Source organism: Cydia splendana, chromosome 19, assembly GCF_910591565.1.
Source record: "Cydia splendana chromosome 19, ilCydSple1.2, whole genome shotgun sequence".
In the NCBI taxonomy this organism is placed as follows: Eukaryota; Metazoa; Arthropoda; class Insecta; order Lepidoptera; family Tortricidae; genus Cydia; species Cydia splendana.
In genome coordinates this window covers 5,328,180-5,342,823 of record NC_085978.1, presented here as the reverse complement: position 1 = coordinate 5,342,823, position 14,644 = coordinate 5,328,180, and the positions used below count along the sequence as shown (strand labels likewise).

Below are 14,644 nucleotides of genomic sequence, written 5' to 3'. Positions count from 1 at the left end.
AGAACCACGAGATTGCATCGCGACACCGGCCATATTAAAATTACCCTATTGCTACGTCATCAGGATTGTATGGCTGCAAAAAAGTCGCAAGTGTAAAGGACCTTAGATTTGTATCACGTTTTAGCGATAAATCTCTAGGTATATATATGTAGTTAATAATAATGAATACGGGTCATTTTGTTAGCAGATTTACATACAAAGGACTCATTGCTCATACGCGTATTCTCCAAATATATTATTTGTGTTTTTAAATAAACATCTTGCGCAAAGACTGCCCAAATAATATGAATGGTAAAATTGAAAGCAGATGTAGCGATTTGATATTGACACTACTTATAGCACCAAATTATCCAAATCGATCAAGTTTCACACATAGTTCGGACACTCCATTTATCAACAGTGTAATTACAGACGACCGAGCGTGAGTCAAACACTTAGGTTAACCAATTTATGATATCTCTAATCGCATTGTTGCTACGGTTCTCGGGGTTCTAATTAAACTGGTTCGTTTAGGCTCCACACTCGTCTGAGCTCAGTTATCAATTCAACCCGTACCCTGCCGCCACATGCTGGCAACTTGCCTTTTATTCACAAACCGTTTTGAACCCGATAATAAGTTCGTTCCTAGCATAGAAAGACCTCGCGATTCCAACCATCTTTGTTAAACTGGAGACCAAATGATACTGGTTTACCTTCAGTAATAAATTAGCCTTGTGATTAGTCCAACGCCGTGTTTTGTTTGTGTATTATCAATCGTTTCCGACGTTCAGATTACGCTACCATGCGACAGTGGCGTATGTTTTGGGTAAAATGCTTTTATAAATCAGGCGTTATAAATTAGCAGTGTTATCGTCTATTCATAAAGGTGCTAAAGCTTCCAAAATACTATATCAGTTGTGTTTCCACACTATACTATATTAGGGTGTATCCACAAATTGCGTTTTGAGATTTTCATGATTCTTTCCCATTCCGTTCTTGTCACAATTAATCAAAAATGTGTACGAAAACACTAACAAAGGAGGGGAAGGCTAGGCCTGACTTCTGGTGTGACGTCACATAAATCAAGGCTCGATTATACTAATCTATTATCACTACACCTTCTAAAACAAAGTCCCCCGCCGCGTCTGTCTGTTTGTGTATTTGTATGTTCGCGATAAACTCAAAAACTTCTGAACGGATTTTCATGCGGTTTTCACCTATCGAGAGTGATTCTTGAGGAAGGTTTGTGTATAATTTTTGACCTGTGCAAAGCGAGGGCGGGTCGCTAGTATTGACTATAATCTAAGCAGTTTGAAGTGGTTTATAATAATTTTCATGTATTACCGTCGCATTGGGAGCCGTTGGTTTAAATAAATATATAAATAAGTAGGGTAATTCCCCAGTAACTGGCCACTGTTAGTAATTGGCCACCAAATGAATTCTATTCACCAATAAACAGAGTTGATTTTAGTATAAGGTTTCTATAACTGGCCAGCCTTCAATAACTAGCCGCCTTATACTAAAATGAAACCTGTTTATAGATGAATAGAATTCATTTTTAGGGTTCCGTACCCAAAGGGTAAAACGGGACCCTATTACTAAGACTCCACTGTCCGTCCGTCTGTCACCAGGCTGTATCTCACGAACCGTGATAGCTAGACAGTTGAAATTTTCACAGATGATGTATTTCTGTTGCCGCTATAACAACAAATACTAAAAAGTACGGAACCCTCGGTGGGCGAGTCCGACTCGTACTTGTCCTGTTTTAGTTTAGGGCGGCCAGTTACTAAAACCGGCCAGTTACTTGCGAACTACCCTACCTTATCCTATAAAACTTTCACATAACATTACAGATATTTAGCTAGGATTTGAAGCTTGTTGATTTTGTTGTTGTATTGGTTTCCAAAAGACCTACGATTCAGTAGTATGATGTATCAGCATGCCACAATCACTATTGTATCTTAATTAAGTCGTATGCCGTTGACTGCACAACGTAACACAACATCCTGCTATTTTTAAAGGCAAGTTTCAAAATGGCGCACAAAGTAGTGTGCACCGAGACGTGAAACAGATAATTGACTTTCATTCACTCGCCGTGACGGGGGAGCCGGTGTTTACCTTTTTTAGGGTTAAAGTTTTTAAAGCAGAGGGCTTACCGCGAACCACGTTCGACGTGTTGCCTCCCTGTCGCACTTGTAAATTCGTACGTAAGTGTGATATGGAAGCAACACGTCGAACGTGTTTCGCGGTAGGCCCCCTGGTTTCCCCAACCTTTTTTTGCGTTGATCCGCGAGTGTGGGTGATTGATAATAGTAAATTTATGCAGGTCATTGTGTACGAGGCCTATAGTTCGTGGCATTCACGATGACGCGCAGATTTGTCAAATCTAACCTTTAATAACATGACAATACGAGTCAAGGCACGCGTCTTCGTTGAATGAAACGGTATATATTGTTACCCGTAGTTGAAAACTCGGATTTTTGTCAGAAGTTAACGTTTTTGACACAAAATTATACTGAAATGACTTGTTTTAAAGTTGTATTATTAAAAAAGGCCAACATAAGAGAGACATAATATAAAGCTCATTTTTATAAGCCTTTGGACAATAAAATGAAGTGTAACTCTTTTGACTCCTTTTTTAAATAAATTATCTATAATGTTCTACATTCGCGTTGTTTGATTTGATTCCATGATTCCGTCATCTTTACAACACACTAGGAACTAGCGCCACACCTGTTAAGGAACTCCTAGTACTAAACAAGAGATTACAAACATGTCTGACCCACTTTAGATATCGTCCGACATAATTCACTTCACCAACCCCCTTATTCAAGAAACTTTACGGGCCTGATTTAGTTAAATTATGTTTTATACCTTTCTTACCAATACAATACAGTACAATACAGTCCAATACAATACAATACAATAAGTCAAAATGACAGATAAAGACAAACGATTCATAGCTAATTCAGGCCAGTGGCGCGTTTATGAATAAGGTCATAGGTATGTCAATAACCGATATCAATAGCCTAATAAATTCAATCCCACCGTAGGCACAGGTCAATGAAGCTTGAAACCATATTAATGTGTTTAACAAGTCTCTTTACACGCTCGCGATGGCATTGTTACTTTCTCTTTCCAATTATAATGCCAAGTCTGATGCGTGATAGAGATAGCGAGCTGAGTTGAATAAGATGTTTCATAACTTCATTCGCGGGTCGCGACGGGTATTGAGTACAGTTGGAATGTGACATTGTTTATTTAACCAGTAGTACGTGCATGCAACGGAAGTCTTCGCTATTAAACTAGTCAACTGTTGACGAGTTAATCCGATTTCAAAGTCTATGGTGCGTCAATGAAAATGGATAAAATAATTCACAAAATGTGTAAGTCGTTTTTCTACTCGTCGACTGTAATTCTTGAATTAAGATTTCTTATACCAAACTGCAATTGGGTATTTTTAATGTATGGGCTCCCAACTCAACTATAATATTTATTTCGATACAGTTTAGTCAACTATAATGAAATAGACCAATCACAGCTCGCCGCGATCAAGAGGACGAAACAAAACCATAGCTCAAAATAATTATTTATTTTAGGTTGTATAGTAGAAACAATTGCTTCATAAGTCAGAAACGCGCATGTGACACCCTTAATATAGCAACATCCATAAACTACGAAAACCACTTAGTGTTGCTTGTTAGTCTCCATAGGCTACGGTGGCCGAAATCGAGAAAACAACTGCCTAAAAATTTAATTTAGCGCGGAGCAAGTACCAGGGCCTAATGAGTTACGAGAAGGTGTCGTTGACCAGCCCGCCGGGGCGCGTACCAGTATGAAGGTATCGCGGCTGCTCACGTATCTTTTGCTAGCTTTTGGTTTGGTTTGTTTGTATGATTCTACTAGTTTAAAGTATTATTTTTGTTGACGCGTAGAAAAAGTATTGTATACAATAGTGATATAATCAAGCTTTTCAATCTCGTACCTTACTTAGACAACTCAGCAAGCTTCGTTGTCTAAACACGGTACTCGACTGAAAAACTCTCTATTATATCACGATTGTATAAAATACTATTTTTAGACCTCCGTACAAAACTTTGTTCACGGAGCTCTTATAGGATCACTTCGGTCTTGTTTTATATTTTGATTGATACTGGCAGAGGACTCGATAACAATTTATCTTTATTCAATTCGTGAAAAGAGATGGTTTTTGACAAGTTTGATTTGCATTGACCAGTGGTACAGTCGACGTCAAAGATATTATGTTTACACTTTTGGACCTTAGTCATTTAGGTAATAAGGCGAAAAGTGTAAACATATTGACGTCGACTGTACACCATCTTGGTAACTAGGGCCAGTATATTCCAAGGATATCCACTGAGGTCTTTGATTATGCTAGATGAGACTTACCAACAAGCAGTAACCACTGCTGCTTCGGATCGGTCCTGTAGTTGATGATCTGACAGTCGGCGAGCGACGAGTGCCGGTCGAACATCTTGACGGGCGTGGAGTCGCCCTCCATGGACCAGTGGTACACCGACATCTTGGTCACCAGGGCCAGTGTGTTCAGCGATATCCACTTCCAAAACACCACGTCTTCTGTCATGGTGTGGGCCTTCATTTTGGACTTCATCTCGATGTTGAAGATTTGTAGTGTCTTTTGGGCTGTGGACAATATGGATAGTTTAATGGTTTGCTAGTGTAATTTAGGATGCTCTATTTTCGTAACCATTCGAGGATCCAGGCACAAAAGCCTAATCTAGCCTGTCTTTTGCAAGCGCTGAATTTAAACCCAGAGCCGCGTTATTTAACCTGTGTACGAATCTGGTAAAACCTTTTGTGCTTTGACATTAATATTTCGTCTTTTAGATGGTGCAAGAACTCCAGGTTATACCTCAGTTCAATAGTCGGCATCGGCAATGTATCTAAAGTCGCATGCAAGTTCTTACCCCGTCTATTAATTAAATTGATAATAGATATAGATTTGACATAATATATGGCAAAAAATATATATATATGGCATATATGGCAATCGTCGAAATGTTCATTCAGAATTATCTGTTTTCATTGATTTATAGTGCACCTATTTCAAATTAAGAAACTCATGAGGCATTTAATCAAATTCGTACATACGCAAAAGTACAGATTATGTACAGACTGGGTAGTTATTAGTTATTTATTTGTTAGTGAAGTTTTTATGTACATTCGCCCACTAGTTACGTAAACACAATGGTTTTACGAACGGGGGGGGGGGGGGGGGGGGGTAATGCCAAATTATCATATTCTACGCATGTTAACTTCTTAATGTTTACGAATTTTACGATATAAACATGTTTTATCTATGCCCTCGTTTAGGTATTCCCCGTTATTTCAGCTAAGACTCGGAATATGTGCTATTATGCTATGATATAATTACTATAGTTATACTTCGTTGGTTTTGATAACGCATGGATAATTGTGTGTAATTGTGAAGTTAACTTCTTTATCTCGTAATCGAAGGCGTTATCAACGGCCGTTTTACTATTTAATTACTCAAATAAAATCATACTATATATATAGACAGAAAATGTTCCTTCTAATATCGATATTTTCGAAAATAGTTGATTAACATTAAATTTAAAGTAGGTACAGATGTAGTGCATAATTGTTTTCCTTCGTATTTTCTCGGAAACGTTCGTATTTGTCATGATAGTTCAGTCAATGTCGGTACTTTTTGTACCGAGGCTAACTGAAATAGCAAGACACGTTCGTAAGTTTCCGTGAAAATACGAAGGAAAATATTTATGCACTACATCTGTGCAGCTTACTGTTCAAAATGATGTATCTGTATAAGGGATGTTGCGGATGCAGATTTTTTGACGTCCGCGGACGCGGATGCGGATATTTAAAGGCATCCGCGGATGCGGATGACAATTTTTGGTACTTAAAAAACGTCAAATATTAAATTTTTAGTAATTTTTATTAAAAAAACCCAACCTTTTGTATTTGAGCAAGAATATAGGTACGTTATATTTCATAAACAGTAACTTGGCCGACTTTTATGGAACTAGACGATTTCGTTATAGGTAAAGACGAAATCACCTAGAACTTATGCCGCCGATAAGACGTTTCTGTACCGACTTCTTCGACATCCGCATCCGCATAAGCTCCGCATCGATTTCATGCGGATGCGGATGTTGAAAATAATGCGGAAGTTCCGCGGTTGCGGATGCGGATATTCGCAACATCCCTGATCTGTATAAGGCCATACTTTATGTGACGTAACGTAATCCGTTGTTTACCCTACCCTTATTGTTTAAAAAATATCTGACATGCTTCCGTAACAATAGAGTTGAACCAAGAAAAGTCTGCAGCGATTTTGATAGCACACGCAGTGCAAGTGTTATATTAAATGTCAAACTTCTATCCTCCTGAGTCCCCCTTGTCATTATTGCAGTTTTGAATTTGTAACCTTCTTGTGTTCCATTTTAATTGAAAATTCGATTTGGATTAAATCCTTTATAAAGGCCTCAGGGACTCAGGAGGCTATTTCAATTTCAATTTATTTATTATAAAGATAACAATGATCTTATTTTTGTTAGTACAGTCTTAAAAATAATGTTAGTACTTAAAAGCTAAATTTTACTTTACATTTAAAATAATTTCATTAATTACAGGACAACACACATGATCAGCAATCATCTTTAGGATGCTGTTTGGGCTGTCCCTATGACATTATGACGTATAAATAACACTTGCACTGCGTATGCTATAAGAATCGTTGCATACTTTTCTTGGTCTAACTCTACAAATGTTAAGAATAATCACGAACAGAACGTTTTCACTGTACAATAGATATCTAAACATCAGATTTTAGAATAAACACTGAAAGTAAAGGTTACAGTCGAAAATGCCAGAACAAATAAAGATACTTTTAATACAGGCGTTTTTAACTGATCTACACCTTATTACAATTAATTAAGGGCTATAATTATTTAATTAAACATATCGTTTGCGTGACACGCACAGGCGCGATCGTCTTGTGTTGATAATTTGACAATGTTAATGACTCAGTAGGATTATTTCGCTTTGTATGAATTAATACGGAACCGCACAATTATCTGGTTTGTTAGTGCACGACACCTTGCATTTTGAGACTATGCGCTGAAACTTGGCACAGTTGATTGTTGGCTGGTCTTGAGCAGATACAGACCGGGAGCCGTCGAGAGCCACCTCTCATTTAGTGGGGGGGAGGGGGGAAAGAACGACGCTGCGGCGCTTCACTTGGAGCAAAATTTCTCTAAAACTATACCTATTAGGGCACGTAACGTAATACATCATTTTCGGATAAATTGAGGATGAAGAATCTATTTTAAGAACAAAAACAATGCACTTTCTAACAAAAAAAAGAATAAAGTAGAAAAGACTAAAAAACGTATTTTTTATTTTTTTATAATCACCATTAGTGTAGCAGGAATCTGAAAATTAAAAATACAGCCGTAAAGCTACACTTGTTACGTTTAAAAAAATATATATTTTATTATACAAAACTATTGATAAATGGGAGATAAAAAATAATATACAGCGTGAGTCAGAGTGATCTCAATACAAAATATTATTAAGGTGGGAAAGTTACTTACAATTTGTTCTACAATCGTTTTTTTTTTTTAGTTTTTCGTAAATAACTCGTAAACGGTAGCCCGGAGCAAAAAAATATCTTTTACGTAAATAATGTTTCAGATTTCTTATAATATAAGTGCTACTTTTTTTCGCTAGGATGAATATAAAAAAAAATATTGAAGGGAGAAAATAAATTCTAAGGTCCCCTTTTTAGTAATTCGTAAATAACTCGTAATCGATGGCCAATAGCAAAAAATGTTTTATTACATGAATAATCTACATAAAATTTCCTACAAAAAAGGATATTCAAACTTTTTCGCTAGGATCAATATTTAAAAAGGGGACCTTAGAATTTATTTTCTCTCTTTGATATCGTTTTTAATACGTTGTGGTCACGGAAAGACTGACGTCCCAACAAAAAAGACCAGAGAAGTCTTTCCGTGACCACAGCTGGTGCAACTAGGGTTGCCAGATGGTCGGGATTTGGCGGGATTCTCCCGATTTTTAGCATGTGTTCCCGATTCCCGACAAAGTGAAAACTGTCCCGAAAAACAGCTTCACGTTATAAAACAATAATTTTAAGTTCCGAACTGTCGTCGAGCGTAGTGCCAATAATGTAAAATATCGTTGTTTTTAATACAATTAGGTACTTTAATTTGAATTTATTCTTTATTCTTTATTCTTTATTCAAACACTATGTATAAGTTTACAGCTCCAGCCAAGGCACTTATACTGTTAATTAGGTACATATGTTGTCAGTATCAGTCAGTATCATAAAATTAGTAGGTACACTTATTGTATTACACACTTATCTTTATAATTTTTTTTGTTTTGTTTTTGTTTTTTTCCCGACTTAAGTTCCAAAATCCCGAAAAAATTATATTTTTTCCCGAAAAAAGCGCCTTTCGATCTGGCAACCCTAGGTGCAACTCAGCTGAAACGTCGGAATTAAAGGTAAAAACAATGAAATTATATCGCGGTAGACCCGTTTGTGTAATTAAATATTATTTTTTATCTCCCATTTATCAAGAGATTTGTATAATAAACCATATATTTTATTAAACGTAATAAATGTAGCTTTACGACTATATTGTTTGTTTTCAGATTCCTGCAACGCTTTAAAAAAAATTGTTATTATAAATAAATCAAAAATACGTTTTTTAGTCTTTTCTACTTTATGCTTTTTTTTGTTAGAAAGTGCATTGTTTTGTTCTAAAAATAGATTTCTCTTCCTTAATTTATCCGAAAATGATATATCACATGCCCTAATAGGTATAGTTTTAGAGAAATGTTGCTCCAAGTGAAGCGCTGCGGCGTTGAACTTCTCCCCCTCCCCCCCCCCCCCCACTAAATGAGAGGTGGCTATCGATGTCTCCCAGTCTGGATCTGCTCAGGACCAGCTAAGAACCAACTGTGCCAAGTTTCAGCGCAAAGTGCAAGCTCCCCATACAACGGTGTGCACTAACAAACCAGCTACAATGATGTTAATTAACTTTTGTCACTTTTCACAAGTTCACGTACCTTGTTGATAAAAATAAAGTGGACATTATATATAACAATTTTAGCACATAGCTCAACCTCGACAAAAACGGATCCCCTGGGTTAACAAATCTAACCAATATTTATGACAACTTTGTAATTGGTAGGTAATAAATAATTATCAATTTATGAAACCTTAGCACGATCTGAAAAGAACTTGTCAAGAATATCACAGTAAATTAAGTGTCGCAGTAGGCAAAATCTCCAGAAATCCTCACAGCCGTAACAAATTGCCCTTCGGAGACCAATTGCGTTTTTGTTACGACCTGTCCTAAATAGCTCGCCCACGTGCACACCCTAATCGATACATGTCTTTATAGTAGAGATGGGCCGAATATTCGGTAATTATTCGGTATTCGGCATATTTTTCAATGTTCGTATTCGGGGGTTTGGGTATATTTCGGTTCAAACTGCCGAATATTTACCGAATAAACAAATTCTTTTTTAAGGGCATCCGCTCAGGGCCGTCTTTAACTATGCAGGGGCCCTTGGGCACATAAGAATTTGGGGCCCTTTTGGAAAGTAAAGAAAGCGAATTAAACTAACATTTTTCTACTATGATCTTTTATTTATTTTGGGTAAACAAATATACTGTTACTGTCTGTCCTTCGGGGCCCCCTGACGATGGGGGGTATGGTAAAAACGGTATTGCATCCGCTAGCCGACGCGTGTGCGCTTCGCGGTCAGGCATGAGACGGTTCCTTTTCTTTTCATAAACATTCCCGGCCGGTCAGGTCAAAAACATGTGCGGAGTGCAAATCGCGGATGTTTTCAGCGTTTTTGGCAGGTTTAACTCAACCGGATATTCGGTTCGGTATAATCTGAACCGAACATTCGGCCGTATATTCGTATTCGTATTTCTACTTTATAGGAACACTTGTACCTACAGCCGCCATCAGATGTATCGGAGCGGGCAAGGTGCTCACAAATATTTGAACACGCCTCTATTGTCAAGGCGTTAGAGTGCGTGATCAGATATTTTTGAGCACCTCGGTCGCTCCGATATATCTGATGGCGGCTGCACTTAATGTAAAAGGTCAGACGCGGTAATAAAAAATATTTTTAGCCTTGGTTGTATAAATGACTAAATGTGAACATTTGAATAATTATCATTATCGACCCTATGTCGATAATGATAATTAGGTATTCGAATGTAAATCGTCAATTACTGGCCACCGGCTAATAACTGGTCACCCTAAACTAAAGATGAATTCTATTCACCTATAAACCATCCCACTAACCCGGGGTTAACCAGTTCCAACTCAGTGTGAAATTGTACTGGTAACCATGGTAACTCCAGGTGTAACTGGTTAACCTCGGGTTAGTGGGATGGTGCAAGTGGCGCTTAGTAAGGTAATTTTTAGCTATCCAAAGGTTTTCAAGTTAAGAAGGGCGGTGCAAAGGCCGCAAAGGGGGCGTCGCAGCAATTCAAGAGGAGGCGCGACTAAACAGGACGGCTTCCGCGAACATCGAAATTTGAAGATTTATATCTTTCTCTATAGCTTTAGCTATATTTGAGAGGGGCGTAATATATGACTTAAAATTTTAAATATTTACGCCCGTTTAGTTTATATATTATGATTTGTATTTATATGTTATATACAGGGTGAAATTTAAATCACTGGCCATATTCATTCCAGGCACTAGGTTACACTTAAGGAATCTATTTAGCGAAAAAAAAGAGTACATTTTTTTTTAATTTTAATTTTTCAATTTTTAAATACTTTCCACGAGTCGTGGTCACCCTATTACCACAAATGTAAACAAACCTAATAGTAGGTTTTAACAACAACATCAGCAAAACCCTTATCTGACCTTCACTAAACCTTATAATCGTTGCAATAGGGTCCACCTAGTTAGTGTTGGCGATGGTAGGCAGGTTTATCAATTTCGAGGGTAGTCTAAACCATTCCGCGCTAGCGGTAAACATAACGGTTAGCATAAATGATTAGTCACTCGTCACTCGCCAACCTTAAAATAATAATCGCGCGCGTACTAAGGTTTAAAAAAATGTTTTCGAACCGGGAATATTAGGAGATGGTACGGTGTTATTTATTAAGTGGTGAGTGTTTACGTGGTGCACAAAGATTATACGAAATGGAATCAGTTCCACGCCTTCGCAGACAAGGATTGAATCCAAGAGTACCATCTCGTGGGACTTTCGTTAATTGCGTCGACTTTTAATCAAATGTAAGTACATAAGATGATTCAATTTTTTAAATACGCCTGAATGCAAAGATTCCTGACCTAGTTTTTACTCATTGTTTTTAAGCCACGGACGTTTTGTTAATAGTCATTAGTCAGAAAGAATATTTTAGATTAAAAATGGGTTGCCTTTGCATTTTGACGGGTCTAAGCCCGTTAAAGTATGAAGGAAAAATTAGCAACTTATGTAGGTAAGCGTCTTATCTCGCTGCAATAGGGTTCATAATTGGTGACGCGATTGCAAACAGCGGGAGGGGCGGGGTGTCAATGACCTTAACTGATAAGAGAGAAGCGGGTGTAGTGGGTAGTTGTCGGTTCACCATAACGTACGAGGTTTTTAGGACAACTTGATGATGAGTTATTTCGAAAAAAATGTACTGAGCGGTATTAAAAGAAAAAACACGTGTTTAATATTTTTTCGAGTTCTTTCGGGTGTCTCAATTTGGCCAGTGAATTAAATTTCACCCTGTATATCGTTGTCTGAGTACCCGCAACACAAGCCTTAATTCTTTATCTTAGTGAGGGACTTAATCATTCTGTGTAAGAAAGTCCTATAATGTTTATTTATTTTATTTATCCAACTCTTTATAAGGGGCTATTAATAAATTACGTCATTTCAAATTAGGGGGGGGGGGGGGTCTGGACGTCGGATGATGGTAGCATGACGTAGGAGGAAACGGGGTCATTTGAAGCATGATTTTAGGGGGGGGGGGGGGGTCGATGACGTAATTTATGGACAGCCCCTAAGGCATAAGGGTGTCAGAAATTATGCAAAATTGAACCCTATCACTTTAAATTAAGGTAAAAATTAGATGGAAAATATATTCCCTCTTCCTAATATTTAAAGGCTTAAATGGTCAACATAAATGTTGCATATTTATCAAGTCCAACAAAGAGGAAATGCCTCATTTACGTATGGTCCTAATTGCAGGGTCACATAAAGAGTTCCAAATGCAAAGGTCAGTTCACGGGGCGTGTTGCCAACAGTAAACAATAACGAACACACAGAATTCCGGGTAATGTATGCGTGACTCACTACCCGGCCTGTTATCTTTATCCCGACAGGGCGGCTTCATGCATGATGTAACCAAGTTATTAAATTATTTGCATATTGGAACTGGTACTAGTTGGAAAAAGGATTGATGGATGATCGATTGACCACTCTGTTATATTTTCTTCTAATAGTTTCACAATACTCTATAATATATATTTTATTATAAGACATTTATTTACATACAATATATATACAGTGGTACTACTAAACGAAATTAATAACTAGCTTAAATCTAAAATAGGCCCTTGAGGCATTGTACCAAGGATGCTGGCGGCATTTCCTCGCTGTATCGCAATGCTGATACGTTGTGCGAGGTAGCCGCCAGCTCTTCGGTCACCAGTTACGTCAACCAGACGCTTCGCGATTTCTGCGAACAACTTATGCGCGCTGGGACCCCATGGACCTAGAGTTTCAACACCAAATGGTACAAAATGGTACTCTCTACCGAGGCTCTTATATTTGTTACGTTTTAGAATTTCGGCGCTTTCCGCCGCTTGCTCTTGCTTATTTTCTTTTTGTAGTGACAAAGTAATAAAGACTGAAATAAAATGATAAAAACTAAGTTGTTGTTGAATTTATTACAACTTAAGAGCCCATCAACGTGCACACTAGCGCCACTGCTAAATAATCGTGATTACTTAAATTTAACGACAGGTATTTAAATAAGTTTTTGGCAAAAATTTCATTTTTGGTACAAGCTTTTATTGCTGACTGTACTTTTCTTACGACAGACAACTAATACTCATCGAGACAATTCTAAAAACCCCTAACACAATTAGGTTGCGTTGTTTCATCCCAAAGTTCCTATGGCCACCTCCTGTCTCCATCATCAGATCAGGTCGACAGTACCATATTATTGTATTGTCATCAGAACTACATACAGCTGCCAATTTTCATGACGCTACGCTCCTTGGAAGATGGTTAAATTAGTTACCTTAGATTCCATTACATCAACCTAATAAAAGCTTGTTAAGGCCACCTCCTGTCTCCATCAACAGATCACCTCGATGGTACCATAATATTGCATTGTCATCCGATTTATACATGCATGCAAAATTTCAGCTCAATCGGAAACCGGGAAGTGGATCAAATTTAACTTGCAAGATTTGATTAAATAGTTACATACACAGGTCGACCTAATAAAAGCTTGTTAAAAAGGGGGCCGCTACGTACTGTATTGTGTATTTAAGTACCTTTTGAATACATCAAACTAGTTTTTATGTTGCTGGATTCATCAACCTATGCGTCCAAAGTTAGATCGACGGGTCATAGATAAACGGGTAAAATAAAATTACGAAAAATTCTTGAATATTTCCTAGTTTTGTTTGTACTCTCCTACATAACCCCATCCAAGCGCCACTTGTTTGTATTGAACCCACATCCATGACTGATAAAGATAACCACCCAATTGTGTCTGCAGGCAGATGTTTTAATAATAAGCATTTAGTGTTATCACTATGCTAAAGTTCTAATAATTGCTTCCTGATAATGACAGTGGGCAGTTAAGTCAACAAAAAGTAATTATTTGCTGTCTGTGCAACTAGCCTAGAAGCTAAACACTTTCAACCACATTTTCATCCACTGAGAGTTGGATTTCAAAACATCCTTTTCAACATTTGAAGAATATGTACATTCTAGGTCCCATGTTTTCTTTAATGATTTAGCCCGTTCATTGCATTGCATGTATACAGATTAATCAACATTTCTCAGTTGTTGTTTGGTCTCACAAGAAGATATTATGTTGAAAACATTTTACACATACAACATGTTTAGTTACACTAACAAGTTACAACCCATACACATAGACCTATTGTCGCCACAAAAACGCATTATTGTAAATTAAAATCCTATAAAATCACGAATTTAAGTCTCTTGTGCATATATATCAATTTTGTGTAGTTAAGGCTTATGTGGCAACTTTTATAGGTGTATAACCTGAAAAGGTAAGGGAAACTATGGCAACCAGCAATAACAAAAAGTACATTTCGTCATAAATAAATGTCTTACCTTCAACACCAGCCTTCCCCTTCAGCGCAATAACCTTGCTGGCCGGATTCATAATGGCCGAATCAGCACTGATAGGTCTCCGTATAGGATTGGTGGGGTCAGCCATATCGATGATGACCACCTCCGCCGTCTCCCCCACTTTCTCCCGGACACAGATGAACTTGTCCGATTCCATCGTGAGGGTGTTGAAGGAAATGGATGCTGGATTGATGCCAACATTTGTGAGCTGTAACAATTATATTAATTAATGTTTGACAGGCT

At 37.6% G+C, this 14,644-nt stretch overlaps 2 protein-coding genes across 6 annotated transcripts in view; one reads left to right on the top strand and one right to left on the bottom strand.

Moving 5' to 3' along the window:
• The window catches only part of LOC134800238 (transport and Golgi organization protein 2), a 99,470-nt gene that overhangs the window by 58,357 nt on the left and 26,469 nt on the right, over positions 1-14,644 (top strand). The gene's annotated exons all lie outside the window — the stretch shown is intronic.
• The window catches only part of LOC134800159 (clathrin heavy chain), a 55,049-nt gene that overhangs the window by 38,873 nt on the left and 1,532 nt on the right, over positions 1-14,644 (bottom strand). For all 3 annotated transcript variants that reach the window (XM_063772630.1, XM_063772628.1, XM_063772629.1), the window contains 2 exons: positions 14,384-14,609; positions 4,390-4,644 (listed from right to left, as the gene is read on the bottom strand). In XM_063772630.1, the coding sequence (XP_063628700.1) occupies positions 4,390-4,644; positions 14,384-14,609 (481 nt within the window). The remainder of the gene's footprint in view (positions 1-4,389; positions 4,645-14,383; positions 14,610-14,644) is intronic.